The sequence below is a fragment of the Onychomys torridus genome, chromosome 8, assembly GCF_903995425.1.
Source record: "Onychomys torridus chromosome 8, mOncTor1.1, whole genome shotgun sequence".
NCBI lineage: Eukaryota > Metazoa > Chordata > Mammalia > Rodentia > Cricetidae > Onychomys > Onychomys torridus.
Window position 1 is genome coordinate 101,712,439 of NC_050450.1, and position 20,266 is coordinate 101,732,704.

General features: G+C 50.5%; 1 protein-coding gene across 1 annotated transcript in view; it reads right to left on the reverse strand.

Moving 5' to 3' along the window:
- Positions 1 to 20,266, reverse strand: part of Sdk2 (sidekick cell adhesion molecule 2) — a 275,505-nt gene that overhangs the window by 35,477 nt on the left and 219,762 nt on the right. Inside the window, exons 26-36 of the mRNA XM_036196160.1 lie at positions 19,163 to 19,278; positions 18,346 to 18,535; positions 16,865 to 16,963; positions 14,474 to 14,668; positions 12,974 to 13,175; positions 11,524 to 11,627; positions 10,940 to 11,010; positions 9,410 to 9,545; positions 7,874 to 7,930; positions 5,875 to 5,976; positions 5,628 to 5,743 (exon numbers count right to left, since the gene is read on the reverse strand). Coding sequence (XP_036052053.1) covers positions 5,628 to 5,743; positions 5,875 to 5,976; positions 7,874 to 7,930; positions 9,410 to 9,545; positions 10,940 to 11,010; positions 11,524 to 11,627; positions 12,974 to 13,175; positions 14,474 to 14,668; positions 16,865 to 16,963; positions 18,346 to 18,535; positions 19,163 to 19,278 — 1,388 coding nt within the window. The remainder of the gene's footprint in view (positions 1 to 5,627; positions 5,744 to 5,874; positions 5,977 to 7,873; positions 7,931 to 9,409; positions 9,546 to 10,939; positions 11,011 to 11,523; positions 11,628 to 12,973; positions 13,176 to 14,473; positions 14,669 to 16,864; positions 16,964 to 18,345; positions 18,536 to 19,162; positions 19,279 to 20,266) is intronic.

The window sequence follows — 20,266 nt, forward strand, 5'->3', positions numbered from 1 at the left end:
AGTCAGAAGTTAAATGTCATTCTCAGCTATATGATAAGTTCAAGACCAGCCTGGGTTACATAAGACCTGGTCTCAAACAAAACAAATTGCAAGGGCCTGTCCTGTGGCACCGATTGTGGTGGCTCTTGTCAAAATGTCAAAAGATAATCATCCCTATGGAGAGAGATTAGAAGCCTCCTGTGCCATTGCTGGGAATGTAAAATGGCATAGCCACTGTGTAAAACAGTCTGGAGTTCTTCAAAGAAAATTAAAAATAGAATTACCATATGATCCAGCAATCTCATTTCTGGGAATGTATCCAAGAGTATTAAAATCAGGATCTTGAAGAAGATATTTACACGCCTGTGTTCACTGTGGTAAGAGCCACAGTTATCCAAGATGTAGGAAATCCAGGCACCCTATTACTCACCTGTCACCCAACACTTTAGAGGACGAGGGTCGCAAGTTCAAGGTCACCCTCTAATATGTAGCCAGTCTGAAACTAGCCTGAGCTAACATAAGACCTTGTCTCAAAAACAAACAGAAACCCCAAACCCCTTCTAAACATCTGTCAGTGGGTTAAGTGGACAAATGTGGTGCTTGTGTACATACACAATGGAACATTATTTTGCTTTAAAAGGAGGGAAATCTTGCCACTTAGGGCAACACAAACCTACATCATCCTCTTGTGAGTTTCATACCATCTCTAGGCTGCTCAGAACACCTCACACAAGGTCAAGGATGTGTATATAGTCATCACAGCACACTGTCTAGGGAATACCAACAGGGAAAATGTCTCCATGTTCAGTTCAGGCCCAACACTTCCCTCTGACATGGATGCTCCTCAGCAGGTTGAATCCACAGGCACAGAAGAGCCTGTGGGGATAGACAGCTGGCTCCAGCTGTTTCCTATACTCGCCCTCTCCCTGCCCTTTCTCTCTCACTCCATCCCCAGTAGAGCCCTGAGATGGGAATGAAAAGGTCAGGTGGGACTTTGCTACCTCCTATCACTGTGACACCCATTGTGTTTCCCATTGAGCCCCCCCACCCCCAGAGAAGGGATGGACCCCAGGGCCTTGTGCATGGGGAGCAGCTGGTCTAGTACTCACTCACATTTTCAGCCCTTTTTTATTTGTTCACTTATTGATACAGTCTCATGTAGCCTGGAATAGCCTTAAACTAGATATATGGTTGAGAAGGACTTTGAACTCTTCTTTTGAAAAAATAATTATTTTATTTTTATGTGCATTGGTGTTTTGCCTGCATGTATGTCTGGGTGAGGGTATTAGATCTTGCAGTTACGGACAGTTGTGAGCCGCCATGTGGATGCTGGGAATTGCACCTGGTCCTCTGGAAGAGCAGTCAATGCTCTTAACTGCTGAGTCATCTCTCCAGTCCAGACTTTGAACTTTTAATCTCCCTGCCTGCATGTTCAGAATACTGGGATTATGGATTTGTATCACCATAACCAATTTGTAGCCCTTTTTAAAATTTTATTTTAAAATTTTAATTATGTGTGCATGTGTATGTGTGTGTGACTGTGCAGTGAGTGCAGGTGCCTTGTAAGGGTCAGAGGAAGAGGTGTTAGAGCTCCTGGTACCCAAGTTAGATCCATTTGTGGGTGTTGAGAAAAGCGGCAAATGATCTTAACCAATGAACCATCTCTCCAACTTCATCCCTGCTATTTTGGAGTAAGAGTCTTGAAAGGTAGCCCAAGTTGGCCGTGAATTCACAATTATCCTGCCTCAACTCCATTTTCCACTCCAATACTTGATGATAGGTATGTACTGCCATGCCTGGCCCAATGGCTCTCTTTCCATCCATCCATCCATCCATCCATCCATCCATCCATCCATCCATCCATTTTTGAGACCATGTAGCATTGGCTGGCTTTGAACTTAGAATTTTTCTGTCTCAGTCCCTCTTACTATCTGCACTTGGATTATAGGCATGCACCACCATGCCTGGCCTAATGATTCCCCTTTTAATTAATTAATTGAAAATTGAGGCTCACCACATAGCCCTGGATAGCCTAGAATTCACTATGTAGAGCAGATTGGCCTCACACTCACAGAGATCTGCCTGTCTCTTCCTCCTGAGCATTGGGATTAAAGGCGTCAGTCCCCATGGCTCTGCTGGCTCTCTTTAAGGGCACCCTGACTTTTTTTTTTTTTTTCTGCAGAGGACTAGTTAATCAAGGCTTTAGGGTTTGCAGACTTCTTGGCCTCTGTTGCAACTATTCAGATCTGTTCAGAACCTGTGCAAAAGTAGCCATGGCAATTTGTAAACATACCGGTATGGTTATATCCCAACAAAACACTGTTTATGCAAAGATAGTGGGCCAATATAGTTGCCCAATCCTGTTAAACTGAATTATCTGGCCTAATTCCAGCATTTCTCTCTCTTTCTTCCTCCAATCCCCCCCCCCCCCCGCCCCCCGCCCCCAGACAGAATCTCACATAACCCAGGCTGGCCTCAAACTCACTATCTAGCCAAGGATGATTTAGAACTTCTGATCCTCCTGTCTTTGCCACCTAGTGCTAGCATTACGGTGTGTACCATCACACCTGGTTTATGTGATCCACAGATTGAATCCAGGGCTTTGGGTCCAACTTAGCTACATCCCCAGTCCCCTCTGACATCTTAGATAGAACCAATCAAGATCCACAAACCAGGGCTGGAGAGGTAGCTCAGAGGTTAAGAGCATTGATTGCTCTTCCAGAGGTCCTGAGTTCAATTCCTAGCAACCACATGGTGGCTCACAACCATCTATAATGGGATCTGATGCCCTCCTCTGGTGTGCAGGCATATATGCAGACAGAACACTGGATGCATAAAAAGAAAATAAATCTTAAAAAAAAAAAAGACCCACAAATCAGCTGGGCTCTAATAACCTCTTAGCACCCCCGAAACTGCTCCTTGGGCTTCACTTGCTGTCTCTCAATAGAGTTGACAATCCACGTTTCCTCCCCACAGAAGCACTTTCTCTGAGCTCCGAGTTGCCTCTCATGCTTTTCCCTCAGGGCTCAGCTTTGGGTCTTTGGTTTCTCATCTGCGTGTGTGCAGGCCCTTTCACTCCAGAACCTTCTCTGTGCTGAGCGCTCCCCAGTGCACACGTCTGGTGTGGAGCCTTTCTCGTAAGCCCCACTTGTAGCTATGGCTTCATAGTCTCCTTTGGTGGCTAGCACACGTTCTGCTCCCTGGCTAGGGGAGCTGTCCATTGTGGTGGTATATTGTGCACCCTAATAAACTTGCCAGAGGATCAGAGGACAGAGCCAGTCACTAGGTTAGACACAGAGGTCAGGCAGTAATGGCACACACCTTTAATCCCATCACTCGGGAGGCAGAGATCCATCTGGATCTCTATGAGTTCAAAGCCACAGTGGGCTACATGAGATTGATCCAGTATAGGAGAGAAAAAGAGCCAGGCAGTGGTGGCACACACCTTTAATCCCAGCACTTGAGATCTCATGCCTTTGATTGGGAAGCACACATGCCTTTAATCCCAGGAAGTAATATGACAGGGCAGAAAAAGGTATATAAGGCTCGAGGAAACAGGAACTCACTCTCTTTAGGCTGAGGATTTCGTAGATGTAAGAACTAGTGACTAGCTGTTCTGCTTCTCTGATCTTTCAGCTTTCACCCTGATATATGACTCTGGGTTTTTTATTAAAAGACCATCTAAGATTTGAACAGCTGTCCATGCTCTCTCTTATTCCCTCACGCCATAGTCATCTGTTAGAATCTACCAGTGCTACCCCCTCCCCCTTCTTCCTCTAGGGACTCATACTAGGCTGGCCTTGAACTTGCTAAGTAGCAAAGGATGGTCTCAAATTTCTGATGTTTCTGCCTCCACCTCCTGAGTGCTGGGGTTACAGGTGTTACACACAGGTGTTACAGGTGTGCACTGTTACAGCTGGATATATGGTGCCTGGGATAGAGTCCAGGATTCTACACATGCTAGGTAAGCACTCTGCCAGTTGAGCCCCTCTCCCCCCACCCCCCAGCCTGGATCTGATGTGAACACATCAGGCCCTGTCGATGGGTGCTGATGCCACAGCACTGAGTAGCTCACATCCGGGACATAACAATTCCATCCCTGCAGGATGGCCTGTATTTTCTGGAATTGCAGACATCCATTGTGCTCTATATGGCACCTGGGCACCCACACATTTCTTGGATCTGTATGCTAATTCACAACTTCTAAACCTCAACAGTCTAGTGACAGCCACACTGTGGCTGGCTCCACCTGGCGCCTCTTCTCTCCAGAGGCATATGCTATGGGTGCAATATTTGGTTTCCCAGCTGGCACTCCTGGGCAAAGCCTTGAGGGGGTATCACCCATCTTCAGAGCTTCCTTGGCACGATGCCTCCCTCCCCCTTCTTTCTCCTCCTCCTCCACCCTGGATGGAAAAACTTCCTCTACTGGATTTTGCCTTACACCAGGGTGGCCTGTCTCCACAGACTGTGTGACAGAGAAAGCGCTTCATCTTGGCAAACCCATGGGTCGATAGGCTGGGCCAGGGAAACCACTGGGTCCTGTGGTTTGCATACCCAGTTACCCCAGGGTCATTGCATAGGGTCCATTTTCTGAAATATCATCTAAATATCAGGAATCAGTCTCCCCCAGATGTTGGCTAGGGAGGCATGCTTCCATCACAGCCAAGGGCTGCATGTGCCAACAAGGGAGGTCGGTTAGCTCTTTATTCTTCTACATGCTGCCTCTTCCTGGGCGGTAACTGCATGCTCCTCCCACACTGCCTCCTCCTGGGCCCCGGCTGTATTTTCTGCTTACTGGCAAGGTTGAGATGGGCATCTGGATTCTAACACCTGATAGTTTGTGACCTCTCTAGACAACATCAAGCTGGGCTACAGTTTCCTCACCCATATAAAATGGGCATTAATGGCCACAGTGTAGCAGCTTCCCAGGCCTTCAGCAAGTTGTAAGAGTTTAGAGGGCTCTGCAAAATGAACCCCATTATAACACAACATCCTCAATCAGAGATGACCTTTGAGCAGATTTTCAAATACTGCCAGCAGTGCTTTGCAAATTGATCATCTAATCACTAACTGGGCCTAAGAAGCCACAGGTGGGTTTTTTTGTTTGTTTGTTTTGTTTTTGTTTTTTGAGACAGAGTCTCATGTAGCCTAGACTGGCCTCAAACTTGCTATAAAGTCCAGGTTGACCTTGAACTCCAATCCTTCTTTGTCTACCTCCTGAGTGCTGGGGTTGCATAAACCACCACATCTGGTTTACACAGTGCTATGGATTGAAGCTGGGGCTTTGTGTATTCGAAGCAAGCACCCTACCAATTAAGCTACATCCCCAGCCCCTACTCCTCAGAGATCTGAAGTGACTGTGGGGCTGGAGGTGGTGCAGTTGTGCATTGTGTGCCTTAGACCAGAATAAGCCAAGGTGTGGTCTGAGTTCCTTGGATCAAGCTCAGCCTGCCTCAGAATGTAAATATTCTACAACTCTACAGTATTTCTGTCAGCTGTGCAGATAGCCAAGGCCACAGGTGTGCAGTGGAGCCTGAGGGCGAACACCTGGCTGTGAGCAGGAAGGGCTTGGGACTTCCTCCTGCTCACCCAGCCCTCCCCACCCCTTTGGCCCTCTGTACCCCATTCCTCTTCCATATCACCCATACCTTGTATCCTTGGATGTCTCCATTCTGGCTGTCCAGTGGGGGTGGCTCCCAGGTCACATCTAGCTGTGTGGCTGTGGCACTGTGGATGGCCACATTCTGTGGTGCTGCTGTAGGCACTGGAGGGCATGAAGGTTGATGAGTGAGTGAGTATTCAAGGGTGTAGGCTAGGAAGAGGAGGTGGCTTAGGACAGGCCAGGGGGGAACAGGACCCTGGATGAGTACCTGGGACTCATGAGGGCATACTCACCTGCCTCCCCAACAAAGACCTCTTGTGGTGGGCTCAAGGGTCCCTCACCCACGGCATTGTATACACTCATCCGGATCTCATAACGCTTGTGCTTGCTCAGATCTATGGGCAAGAGTTGGGGGTCAGGGAAACAGAGGTCACAGAACCCATGGAAGGAGTTCTCCACGGAGGCTGGAGCTACAGGGAAGGGAGGAGGAATATCTGCCATCTAGTGCCCCATGTGACATTGGGGGAGGAAACGGGTAAGAGTCAATGCACCTTAGATGCTTGGGCTATACCCTGCCAACAGAATTCGTGACACAAAGCAGCCCCCTGCTCTAGGGTCATAAAGACAATTGAATCTCCAAGTGAATAGTGCTGAGACTGAAGGAGGACTTATTAACAGTGCTGGCCTCCCTGGACCTTCACACAATGGCAGACACAAACCATTTCATCCATGTCCCTGCTTGTCCCCATCTATCCCCATTCACTAGCTCCTTCTTTTCCCCTACTCATTGGGGCCAGAGAGTGAATCCAGGGTCTCTCCAAGGCTGAGCACAAGCTTCACCACTGAGCTGCACTCCACCGCCCCCACCCCAACTGGCTCAGTCCTAGAGGGAAGTGCTTATGGAAGGTGAATTCTGGGTCAAGGAATCCCAAGTATTAGTCGAGTTTGAAGTGCTTGGGGGTGGGGGGTGGGGAGTGGAGAGAGGGGAGAGGGTGCCTGGTGAATGGAAGCTGCTGCAAGAATCTGGGCTCTGGGGAGCTGGAGAAATGGCTCAGAGGTTATAAGAGCAGTGGCTGCTCTTCCAGAGGTCCTGAGTTCAATTCCCAGCACCCACATGGTGGCTCACAACCATCTGTAGTGAGATCTGGTGCCCTCTTCTGGCCTATGGGGATGTGCAGACAGAATACTGTATACATAATAAATAAATAAATCTTTAAAAAAAAAAAAAGAATCTGGGCTCTGTCCCTTGATGGGAGGCGTGATCCCTTTTCCTGGTGCCCAGGAGCCCTCCCATCCTCTCTCCTCTGCTGTCCCTGTCTCCCCCATCCCAACCCCCGCTCTTGTTCCCCAGGGTGGCAGTTCTGTCATGGAGTAGGCTCATGCTGAGGAGAGAAGGGCAGTCTAGCCTCTGAGGTTGGTTTTTCCTGATCAGAAGGCTGTGTGTGTGTGTGTGTGTGTGTGTGTGTGTGTGTGTGTGTGTGTGTGTAACCTGCTGAGGCTTAGGAAGCAGAGAAAAGTCAGAGGTGACTCACACAAGTACAGGAGCTTCAGACAGGGTTAGAGGGACAGCGAGGGCCAACATGCCTTACCCGGGTCAGATCAGGTAACAGCAACAGATGCCCGCCGACCTGCCCTGTAGTATGCTCTACCTCCTGCTGTTGACTTGCTGCCCCCTCATTCACCCAAGTCTATACTTTACTACTTAGCACGTAGGCTTGGAGGCGTCTCTTCCAGAACACCGCCTGCTTTCTGTGCGTACACTTGTGTTATAGGTGGTCTTAGTATTCAAAGCACACGGAATTCAAGCAGACATGCTAGCTAGACAGCTAGAGTCATCTGGGAAGAGGGAACCTCATTTCAGAAAATGCCTCCATCAGATTGGCCTGTAGATAACTCTGTGGGTGCATTTTCCTGATCAATGATTAATGTGAGAGGGACCAGCTCACAGCGGGTGGTGCCACCCCTGGGCAGGTGGTCCTGGGTGGTATAAGAAAGCAAGCTGAGCAAGCCATGGAGAGCAAGCCAGGAACGTTCCTCCATGGCTTCTGCTTCAGTTCCGGCCTTGAGTTCCTGTGTGGCTTCCCTTGGTGCTGGACTATGACTGGATTGTGTAAGTCAAACAAACCCTTTCCTCCTCAAGTTGCTTTTTGTCACGTCTTTATCACAGCAACAGAAAGCAACCCAGGACAGCAGGGACCTAGTTGGCCTGGGTCTAGGTGTTCGTGAGGACCCCCTCCCCAGCCCATCCCAGGAGGCCTGGGCCATGATGAACCATCATGCAAGGGGACTTACTGTCCAGCTCGTACTGCGTGAGGCTGGGCCGGGTCAGGTTCCGCATGGAGTACAAGGCTAGGGGGCAGGAGGTGAGAGGCCAGGGAGACAGCAGACAGAGGTTAGTGTACACAGGCATCCCACCCACTGGGAACCAACCAGGCCTGGGATATGATGACAAGGTTGGCAATGGAGCTGGCCGGGGGACTGCTTCCAATTCCTGGTGCTGAGTCAGGGGTCCAAGATGGGAATTGGGGAGAGGGTAGATCCTAAAACATTGTTGTTCCTGTCTTGATCTCCACTGACCATGGGGGAGCCCCTCAGAGCCTCCCAACCCTGGGGACAGTTCTGGGGGACCCTCTCATCCCACTGGCTCCCAGGTTTCACTTGGGAGCTCTTGGCAAACCGCGGTGAAATACTGGCATCGTCAATTTTCTCATATGAACCAGAAACAATTTTATTGTCAAGAAATATGAGTGAATTAGACATAGGCCATATAAAATCACAGCCATAGCTATGCAGACATTGGCCAAAATAAATAAATAAAGATAAGGAAAGAACATGAGCTGTTGGACTGGGTATTTCTATGGGTTTCTTGTAATATCTTCTCACTCCATGTTCAATAGTTTTGTTGTCTGTAAACATCCTTGGAAGCTACGGCTCCATAAGCTGAGGAGATATGGGACATAGCACCAGAGCCCATGGGAACCTAGGCTGCCTGACTTCTCTTGGCGAACAGTGTGGTCTCTGCTCCTCATCCTTTATACACTCTCCTCTTTCCTGCTTGCCTCCCTCTCCTCTCTTGGAGCCCTGTGGAACCCACGTCCATGGCACACTTAGCATGCCTCCCTGGCTCAGCCTCATGCTCTTTTGCTATGTTAAAACAACAGCCTCCTTGACTCTGTTCCCCCCACACCTCCTACAGCTAGGCCATCACCTCCATGCCCCCTGTGTGTCCTACAAACCCAACATTCACTCACACCCTTCTCTTGCTCATGACTTTCCCAGCGTCCTCTATTCCTGGGATTTCCACCTGAACGCCCCTTCTTTTTTTTCCTTCTCCTATACTCGAAGGCCGGCTTCTTTGGCCCTAGGGTGGGTGTTGACTTCCTGAGGGGTCTAGATCTCGAGGCTGACGGTCTTTCAAAGCTGGTGGCTCCTCCTTCCAGTTACCTGCCTAACCTGGGATCATCTTTCCATGTCAAGAGAGTCCTTTGGAATTCTTTTGGAATATTCTCCCATACTGTCATGCCCTTGGCCCTTGACATCTGTTTCAGGGTTTATGTATTGAATGCCTGATTCTTCCTCCATCAGACTGATCTGAGAGGTCAGGGACCCTGTCTGCTCAACCACTGGCATGTGCCCATAGTGTCTTGGAGTATGCAGAAGGTGCTCAATAAATGCTTAGCAAGTGAGTGAATGGGGTAAGGGGATGAACACAAGAGGGGAGGGAGGCAGGGTTGCAGGTTAGCAGACTCAAGGAAACTGGGAGCTTCAGAGCAGGGAGGTGAGCATGCCTACCCCTCCCCTCCTCAAGACCCTATGATGACTACTTACAGGTGAGCTCAGCCCACTTGGCCCCAGGGTTGTTGATGCCTCGAAGAGTGAAGCCCCTCAGCCCTTCATAGAGCAGCTCCCGGTACCGGATTCGAAAGCCCAAGAGGATGCCATTGATCTTGTCCTCAGCTGGAGGCTACAGGTATGAGGGTCAAACATGGGGGCCCTTGACTGTTTATCTCACTCCACCCTCTCTGCCCACCACACCTCCTGCAACCACAGAGCAGGGACTGTCTCAACCAGAAAACGAAACTGGGATGGCTTGGGGACATTTTCAGAGAGGTTGTTACATTCCCTTTGAGGTGGGGAAGGGTAGGAATCACCATGCAACCCCCTTTAGCAGAGCAGGAAACACACTCAGAGACATGAAGGTACTGGCCTCTGGTCACACAGCGGCAAGGCGGGAAGACACACCTCCGCAGTCACCAGCCATTGCTTGTCCGGGAACTCTATGACTCACTTCTGGCCTCCCTGGGGCTGTTGCTCCTGATGAGCACCCAGCCAGCACTTCCTGGTGTTTCCCAGGAACTGAGCCCTCTGCCTACACTACAGCCTGTGCAAGGATGAGCACGCCCGTGTGCACGGCCCTTCTTTCCTCCTTTGCTTTCTGCTCCTGTCCTTGGCTGAGCTGGAGAACAGGCTTTCTGCCAAGTGGAAACTATTTTCTTTATGATACCTCCTTTAAGAAATCTGTTGAAATGGTTCAGTCTTTTTATTAGCTTCTTAATTGCTTCCCTGGCTGCTCCGGGCATCGCCCGGCCCTTTTGTCAGGGTATCCCATCTGTTCCAGCCTCCTCTGGCTCATGTATGGCTGCCAGGTCCACTTAGGGGGTGTCCCCTCTAGAATCCCAGGCTTCAGTTGCACAAGGATTGCTGCTGGGGTCAGTTCCTCAGATCCCAAGAAGTAGGGACAGGAGCTAGCCATTTTTTTTGGGGGGGGCTTCTGTGGGTGACCTACTGAGCCCAAGGCTAGACTTCAGAGAATGCATGGGCAGCCTGATTGATGAGGTTGCCTCCCACCCTGGCAGAACCAATGGTGTAAACCAAAGAGCAGGCAGCTGGGAGAGACTCTACCTAGACGAGGGGACACTACTCATGATGAGGGTCACAGGTCTCTGTCACTGACCTCTATGTCTGGGCTTTGTGGAGCCTTGCCTGGTGATGGTGGGGGTCCTCATAGCCTCCAGGTGCTTTTCCATACACAGGTTCAGCAGACCTGGGGTCATGAAACTAACCTTGTCACTTGAGCCGTGTGATCTGGGGCCACACAAAGCTCCCCCACCCCCACCCCCAAGTCTGTGTTCATCTGCCTGGTATGTGTATCCAGAGGTGGAGTGTGTGCATGTGTGGACACACATGGATCTAGTGCTCTGTGATGTGCACATGCTTAGATCTCTCATGTCTTTCCCTGTGCTCTGGGGGTGGTGGCGGTATACCACAGAGGCAAAGGCAGCGCTGGTGGGGACTGGTGGAGTTTTTGGTCTCAGTTGAGTCCTGGGAAATGAACCCGCCCTGTCCATGTAGCCGTACCTGCCATCGGATTAGCACCGAGGTGGTGGTGTGGGGTGTCACTGACAGGATGGTGGGTGCCTCATCTGGGGCTGTGGAGAGAGGCAGAACAGTAGACTCTGGGGGCCGGGAAAGTCAGTACCACCCAGGAAACACACAGGGACCAGATTCTGCTGACATTGATGGCTAGGTAGGTACTGCTTAGGTTCCCTGGACACCTACCACTTTCCTCAGAGCAAACAGCCAGGGTGAACTAGGGGCCTGACCTTAGCCTAACCCAGAGTCTTGGAACCCCTCAAAGCCATAGAACTTAGGTTGCTGTTAGATGCAGGGTCGAGGTGGGCATCTACTCCCACTTCCTGCTAGCTGGGGGAACATCAGAGAAGAATTGCACTCAAATTTCAGGCTGAGTTTGGGACCCTGAGCCCTAGGCAAAATCCCTTTTGTTCCAAACCTCTAGGCATTCTGGCCTGGAGGAAGACAGGCCCAGCAGGTCTAGTGAGCCCTCTCTCACCCTCAGAGGCCCCTCCCATGGAAGAATACTTCCTGCCCAGGAAGCAACCAGGGTCAAGAGCCAGAGGCCCAAGTAGGGAGGTGGCACTGACCAGCTTGCAGGGTGGTCAGCGACTCTGACTCCTCACTGAACTCGCTGTCCCCGATGTCATTGGTTGCTTTCACTCGGAACTTGTAGGATGTGAAGGGCTTGAGTCTGTGGAGGGAATTGGGGGCCAATGACCAAGGTGTCAACTATGATTTGTACATGAATGATCCCCCACGGGCTCTCGTGTTAAAGATTTGTTCCCCACTGGTATGACTGTCTGGGGCCTTGGTAGAGGAAGTGCATCACTGAGGACAGAACATTAGGGGGTATATCTTATGTCCTGTGTCCTGGTTACCATGGGCCTCTGTCACATGCTCCTTTCACTGTGACCAAAGTCACAGACCCAGCTGGCTTCAGGCTGAAACCTCTAAGGCTGTGTCCCCAAACAAGCCTTCCCCCTTAAGTTGCTTCCTCCAGGAGTCTGTCACAGTGATGACAAGTCTGACACAGTGTCCCTCAAGACCTGGTCCCCTAACACTTCCACAGTGGGGTCCTACCTATCCCTGCTGAAAGAGGGGAGCCACGGGTGCTGACATGCCAGGCAGATGGAAACATGAAGCCTAGGGACAGGCCCAGTGAGATGCCGCCGAGTGCCCAGGCCAGGCCCCATACATCCCTGCTCAGGCTGTCTTTCATTGTAATGATGAGCCACACTTCTCCGGGCTCATGTTTACCCATGCTTTGGTGGCCGTGAAAACATTCACGCTGGGCAGCTTGAATAAAGCCACCAGTCCATGCCTTTAATCCCAGCACTCGGGAGGCAGAGGCAGGGGGATATCTATGAGTTCGAGGCCAGCCTGATCTACAGAATGAGTTCCAGGAAAGCCAAGGCTATTACATAGAGAAACCTTGTCTCATAACCAAAACCAAAACCAAAAACATTCATACCTCCCTCTCCACACAATCGCATGCATGGTCCCCTGAAAGCTGTACTTCCTTTCCTAAAGTTACAATTTGGGGGGGTGGGGTAGGGGTGGAATTCCCCAGAGAGAAAGTGAGTTGTCTCTCTGAGCCTCATTTTCTTCCTAATAAACATCTTTCTTCTTGATTTACAGGGCTTGGGGAGGGGGGAGGAAAGGCTTGCTCAAGTTCCAGGTCACGTTGAGTGGAATACAAAAAATATAACCACTGGGGATTAGATTGAGGCCAGAGTTTTGGAGAGGAGCTTCGTACCCCTATTAGAGACAGGAGGAGGACACAGGCTGTCGGGAGAATCGCTAATGAAGGATGGCAAAGCTTCGCTAAGGGGGCCTGGCAGGCTCCACAGATAATTAAGAGGTAGCCTTAATGGGCTTCCCAGGGAGGAGGAGAGAGCTGGAAGGGGTGAGTGTGCATGGTGGGGTGAGTGAAGGAAAGCTTGGGTGACCAGCTGAAGATGCTCTCAGAAACCGCCCGCCTCCCTCCTGCAAGGATCACTTGAGGTACTGTCTCCAGTAGAGAAGGGGACACCTTACCTGTCCACAGTGAACGCAGAGGCATTGTGGCTCACAGAGGCTGAGTGCAGCGCCCACCTGCCGCTGGGCAGTTCACGAGTCTGGATGGTGTAGTAGCGTACTGGGGAGAGTCCATCGCTGCCTGGCTCCCAGGACAGCAACACGCTGCGTGCCTTCACATTTTCCTGCTGCACCACAGGCTTGCTAGGGGGCTGTGGGCGGTCTGGGAGACAGGGCAGGGAACAGGTGAGACAGTGTAGCCTGAGCAGGGTGGTAGTGTCCTTTCTCAAGGGCAGGGAGGTAGTGTCCTGAACTTGGGGCAGACACCTCTTCTCTATCTCACTTGCACATTTGTGAGCCTTGTATGGTTTCTGCCAGCAGTCAACACATGAGTCCTCAGGTGAGACCTGCCCTCAGATTCCAGAGCCCTGGGTGCCTGGAGAGTCATGTCGCTCATGACAGCCCCTGACAGAGGAGTTGACACATTTGCTTCTGCTAGTGACAGAGATGGGATCTGAATTGTGCCTGACTGAGTGGGAGTGAGCCATGCTTCCCTGTGGGAATTCATTCCCACCATCCCCCTGCTCCACTTCCCCCTTTCATTAGCTACTTTCCTACCCCAAATGACAGGCTTCCAAGCCTCAGTGTTCTTGGCCTTGACGCTTCTTGGTGGTGGGGCTGCTTTGTGACTGCAGGATGCTTTATAGAGCCCCTCCCCTCAACCTGCTCAATGCCAGGAACATCTTTCCCCAACTAGGGTAACCCAGAGGTATACAGATATTGCCCCACATACCCTAAGAGCAAAGAAGTCCTTGGAGGCAATCCACTGTCTTACTGTTTTTCCCCCCTTGGGAACGTTTTCTAACATCACCTTTAACCATTTGGGGGCTCAGGCTTGAATCTAGGGAACCCACTCTCAGTCAAGGTGCCTGCTCAGGGCAGTAAGGTAGTGGTAGCCTAGACTCCAGGCTCTAGCCTAGCAGAACAAGGCTAGAAGGGGATTGTTGGGTGGGGGATGGTCATCAACCATCTCTTTAGTATTATTCATTTTTATTTATTTTTTGACAGTGTCTCATGTATCCTAGGTGGGCCTCAAACTTGCTATGTAGTTGAGGATGACCTAAAACTCCCGATTTTCCTACTTGGATCTCTCAAGTGCTAGGATTGTAGGCATGAATCACCACATCTGGTTTATGCAGTGCTGGGATTTGAACCCAGGGCTTCATGCATGCCAGGCAAGCACCCTTTCCATTGAGCTATGCCTCAGCCTCCACCTGTCTTTTAGAAACCCAGAGTAGAGTAGGATCCTGGGAAATCCCAGTTCAATTTTGTAAGATGGCATGATCTTTCACTGACCTTGACTCCAATATTGGAGCCTGTTCTCTACTGTAGACTAAAGCAACATGGCTCCTGACTGCTTATCCCAGTCACCCACTAGGAGGGATTCTAAGCCCCTGGGTGGGCTACAGAGCCCCTCTTCTCAGCTCCCAGCCCCCCAGCCCCAGCCCCATGGGCAGTTACCTCTCTTCTCTGTGGTCACCACCAAGGCTTCAGCAGCCTCTCCCCAGCCTTTTCGGGTCTGGGCTGTGATACGGAACAGGTAGACAGACTCTGGCTTGAGGCCTGTGGCCATGTACTGGCGGGCACTGGGTGCCAGGACCTCTACTGTGGCGGTGTTGGCTGTCGTGGCATTGAGCCGGTGTGTGATCTGGTAGGCTGTGGGGAAGAAAGGCAAAGGGCCATGATGGACAGCAGAGCAAGCAGTCCCAGTGCCCTGTAAGAGGCCTGGTCCACCCCTACGTGGCTCAGCAGCATGTGTAGTGTGCAGTCATGCCTCCCTGGCCCTCGTTTGGCTATGTGATACTCTTCTGGTCACCTTTACACCTGCCGCTGTGGGTGAGGGATGTGGACTTTGGTGGGGTAAGGAGTTCAGTGCATCGTGTCTTAGACCCCTCGATTAGTCCATGGGAGGATGAGAGAAGCCAAGTCACCTGTTAGCTAGTGGGGGCTCTGAAGCACCAAGCCCAAGGCTTTCTAGTCTAAAGGACTTGCCATCCTCCATCATGTTATCTTCTCAGGTAATGTGCCATTCCCTCAGGACTAGTGTGCAAGCCCAAGAGAGAGGCACCTTTGGTGTGCGTGTTCAGGAGTTTATTTAATTTAATTAAAAATTTACAAAATTATTTTATTTGTATGAATGTTTTGCCTATATGCACCTATATGTACCATGCATGTGCCTGGTACCTATGAAGGTCAGAAGAAGACATCAGATCCCCTGGAACTGGAGTTAGAGATGGTTGTGAACATTGGGAGCCAAACCTAGGTCCTCTGCAAGAGCAACCAGTACTTTTAACCACTGACTCATCTCTCCAGGACCAGTTCATTCTTTTTAAAACTATTATTATTATCATTTATTATTATTATTATTATTATTATTATTATTATTATTATTATTATTATTATGACAAGGTCTCCTTGCTAGGCTGTATAGGCTGGCCTAGAACTCCTCAAGCCTTTGTGTGTGTGTGTGTGTTTACATGTGTGTATGAATGTTGAGGGAATCTTGCTTGGCCAAAATTTACTAGATGGAAAGCTGGAAAGGGACCAGCTAGAGGCACTGGGAAGGATAAAGGCAATGCACAGTTCTTAAGAGAGCTACACCTTGACCTTGCTCTCCTGCAGATACTGTGATGGGCTCAGAGTTCCATCAGGAGAAACAAGGCTGATGGCCGGGGTTACTTGACAACTCTTCACCTAGGAGGCAGGTTTCTGGGAGTTCCTGTGAGGGACTGTCTTGATTACATTAACTGCTTTGGGAAGACCTATCTCGATTGTAGACACTCCGTGGGTAGGGGAGGGCCAGCTGTGTGCGAGCATGCACTGGTTCATTGCTCTGCTCTTGACTGTGACTGTGATGTGACTAGCTCCTTGAGGCTGCCACTTCTGACAATGACAGGCTCTGACCTGGAATTGTGAGCCAAATGAGTCCTCTCTCCCTTCAGTTGCTTTTGCTAGGGTATTTTATCACAACAACATGAAAAGAAGTGAGGATGAAGGGCAAGATTTATCATCATCATCATCATCATCATCATCATCATCATCATCACCATGACTACCACCCCATCATCACCCTCATCACCAGCACCAGCTCCAGCACCATCACTTTGAGAGAGGGTCCTGATCTGCATATCTTGCTGAGCTAAAACTTGCTATATTGACCAGTCTGGCCTCAAATTTGCAGCACACCCCTTGCCTTTCCCTTTTGCGAGCTGGGATTGCACAATGTACACATCATCACTCTTGGCTCTGCAGATTTCTGTTTGTTCATTTTTTATTTTTTTTGAGGTGGTGTGGTGGGTTGAGAAAGCTTGGGTATTTGAACACTTGCTCCTCAGGGGGTGGCACTGTTTGGGGATGTTTAGGAGGTGTGGCCTTGCTGGAGGAGGTACATCACTTTGAGGTGATAGAGCCTCACTCTACTTCCCATCCTCACTCTCTGCTTTGTGCTTCCTGTTAAAGATGTGATCTCTCAGCTTCCTCTTCTGTCACTAAGCCTGCCATTTGCCACCCTGCCTCCCTCCCCTCTCTGATGGACTCCCACCCCTCAGGAACTGTAAGCCCAAATAAACTCTGTTTTTGCTCATGGTGTTCTGTAACTAGTAAACCCGGTGTCACGTAGCCCAGACTGGCCTCAAGTCTGCTGGCATCAGAGGACAGCCTTGAACTCCCCATCCTCTCGCCTCTGCCTCTCACGTGCTGGGGTTACAGGTGTGAACACCATAACTGACTTATGATCCTACTCCTCAGGGGCTGAGGACACTTCTCAGGCCTGTCCCATCTCTGCTTCCTTTACCCATCCTGCCACTTCCTCTTTCCTTCCTAGGAAGGGCACAGGAAAGGGTGCAGCCTTACCCAGGATGATACCATTGGGGGCTGCAGGGGGCTGCCAGATGAGCCGCACGGACGTGGTTCTCACCTCTGGAAACAGGATGCCCATGGGTGGGCCTGGGACTGGAGGAGACAGAAGGGAGAAGGTGAGGCTGCTGTTCCATCCCAAACCCAGTCCAGGCCCAGCTGAGCTCTGGTGAGGGGGGACGCGGGTAGGCAGTAATTCATTAGCTTAGTGAGGGAGGGGAAATCTCTCGGCCTCTTGGCTTACTGAATTCATGTACAGTATACCTCTGAGCAAATGATCACAAAACAGTATCTATCCTCAAAATCAGGGTCGTCTTACAGAACCTAGAAGGTGAGATGAGGTGTGTGTACCCCTCAAACAGGCTTTAGTTATTTGGTGAGGGGCCCAAGACTCTAATTTCCTTGGGCTCCATGTGTCCATTCATGGGCTCTTGGAATGGGCATGGAGTTCTTGGCTTTCTAATTTTTACTGGCTTTTAAATCTGTGCTGGAATGATCCCCAGGCCTCCGGCAGGGCTTCTTCCATTCACCCAGGGCCTTGAAGACCCTAGCCTGGTCTGTGCTTTGGATTAGAAAGTGCTCATAGTGAGCCTGCAGGAATCCTCCATACTGGGCTCTGGAATCCTGGCGTTTAAAAACCCAGGGGGTCCCAAGGGTACCCCTGGACTCTGAGTGGGCTTGTTCCCCAGATCTATCTCCTATGTGCCCTGGGAATGGCTGAGGGAAAGCTGTTTGGGGGTGGTGGCTGGAGCCTGAACAGCATGGATGAGGACAGTGAGGAAGGTCCTAGTGACGGGGGTGAGGTGGGGGTGGGTGGGGGGGCACTCCTCCTGTGACACTCCATTCCAGCCCAGAATGTCAAGGAGATGAGATGTGTAAACTCCGACTTGGCCTTCTAGGTCATTATGTGGGTATATTTGTCAAGGCAGGAGGATAGAACATATTTAATTTAACAGCTCATTAGCTTGATTTATAGTGAGACTATACAGACATATGGTATTGGGGCTTCCTTCCGAACTTGTCTGGGCCTTGCAAATGTTTGTGGTGGGCAGGCCATTTTGCTGTGTGTAGGAGGGTGGAGGGGTAGAGGCCTCTGTCAGCCTGATCTGCAGTATTCAGAGCCCTGGTGGTGTCACTCTTGCATACAGGAAGGAGGCTCAGGCCCAGGAATTAAGACTTTCTCTCTCATAGATTGTGCTCAAAGCAAGATCTGCCCCAGGTGAAAACAAAATAAAAACCAACACCAAATCTTTGTACTATTTAGTTGTGCTACAGAGGGGCCATGAGATATCCCATGGTCCTCACCTGGTCCTTTCCCCCCATTTTCCCTTACTGGCTATGAATATCATCCTCTTGCAGTGGGTTGGTACCCTCAAATGACCCCATTTTCCATAGGAAGAGCCTGAGACTGGGGATCCTTGTGGGACAGGGTATGAGGGATGGGCCCTCTGGGCTCACTGGGATGTATGTAGACTTACCGTCATCTAGTGTCCGCTCCAGGATGGGAGGGTGGCTGGGGCTGCCGTCACCAATGCGTGTGAAGGCCAGAACCTGGACCTCGTACAGCACATACTTGCCCAGGCCCGTGAGCTGGGCACTGCGAGATGAGTTGCCTTCTACCAGCCAGAACCGGGGCTGGGAGTCCGAGTCCTTCTCCTTGTACCTCACCTGCCGTTGCCAACACAGACCAGGACCTTAGCACTGGTCTGGTCCTGCCAGACTCTGTCTGGAGTCTTTTCCAGGAGTGGATGGGGCATGGGGCAGGCACACTGGGCTCCTTGGAAGGGCTTGGCCCCAAAGGGTCAGTTGCAAAGCTACTGATCTTGGAAGGCTTAAGACACAAGGGGAGACTTGGCTGTACAGCTAGTAGGTCCACAAGGGAGTAGTGACAGAGATGTGACATTATCTTACGATTCTCACCTTTTAGGCCAGGGCTAGGCCATATGGCCACATGGCCACAAGGTCACATGACCCAGAACAGTTTGGAAAGGTATTTTAGAAGATCACAGAAACTGGACTGGCTCTCTTAGAGCTGAGGATAAGATCTGGGGCTTCTAGCCCAGCCTCCTGAAAGAGGAAGCATTCTGAAGGACCTTGTCACTTACTGGCTATCTCCCTACCCCTAAGGGAGGACTTCCTGGTTGCTATGGTTACTGCTGGATGGGAGGCTAGGCAGATACCCTGTGCCTCCTCTGTGAGGCAGAGACCCATAGGAAAGAAGAGAAGGACAGGTCACCTTGGATGAGGGGCCTGGGGAAGATGGTGCTACACATCCCCATTGATCCCAAGACCTACCTTGTAGCCCAGCACAAGGCCATTGCGATCTGCTTCTGGGATCTCGCTCCAGCGAACCAGCATGCTGCTAGAGGTGGTGGCCAGAGCTGACACATTGGTGGGACCTGAGGATGGCACTGTGGGAATGAGGGGTGAAGAGGGGGAATAAGGACTCAAAGACAGCCCTGCAGTGGTGGGAAGTGGAGCAAGATGCTGGGCCAACCGAGGAGCCAGCTCCATGTCACCAGTTCCATGGGAGAAAAGACAGCCCATGCAGAACACAGCTACAAATGATCCTATGATGGTTTGGGGATGTTGTAGATGTGATTTCTGGGGTCAGCTTTTCCTCCCTCTTTCGTTTCTGGGGATGTAAGGTGTGAGACAAGGTCTCATGTACTGGCTTTGAATTCACTATGCTGTCAGGAATGATCTTGAATGTCCAATCCTCCTGCCTCTAACTCCCAAGTGCTGGGGTTACTGGTTTCAATTACCATGTCTAGTTTATGCTGGAGATGCAATCTAGGGCATGCTAGGCAAGCACTCTACCAAATGAATTACATCCTCAGTCCAGCCTCTCTCATTTTTTTCCTGCTCATTAACTTTTAAAAATTATTATTATTATTAATATTATTGTGTGAGCCTGTGGTGGGTGTGGAGGGAGTGTGTGCATGCCCCAGTGTGTGTGTATCTGGAGGACAACACTGCAGAGTTAATTGATTCTCTTTTCACCCTTGTATGTATTCTGGGGATCCAACTCAGGCCATCAGGCTTGTATGACAAATGATTCTACCGGCTGAGCCATCTTGCTGTCTACCTTCACCTGTTTTTCAGACAGGGTATCACTATGTAGCTTGGCTGGCCTTGAGCTCAGGAATTCAGTCTACCCTGCTTCCAGACTAACTTTGGATGACCTTGCATTCCCATCCAGCAAGGTGAAGAAGGGCAGAACTGGAGGATCAAGGAAGCCAGAAGATACACCTGCCAGTTAAAAAGTGTCAAGGAACACACACACACACACACACACACACACACACACACACACACACACACACACAACCCTGCAGGACAATGAACCACAAATGGGACAAATGAGGGCTGTCTGTGGATCATGGCTCATATTCTAGG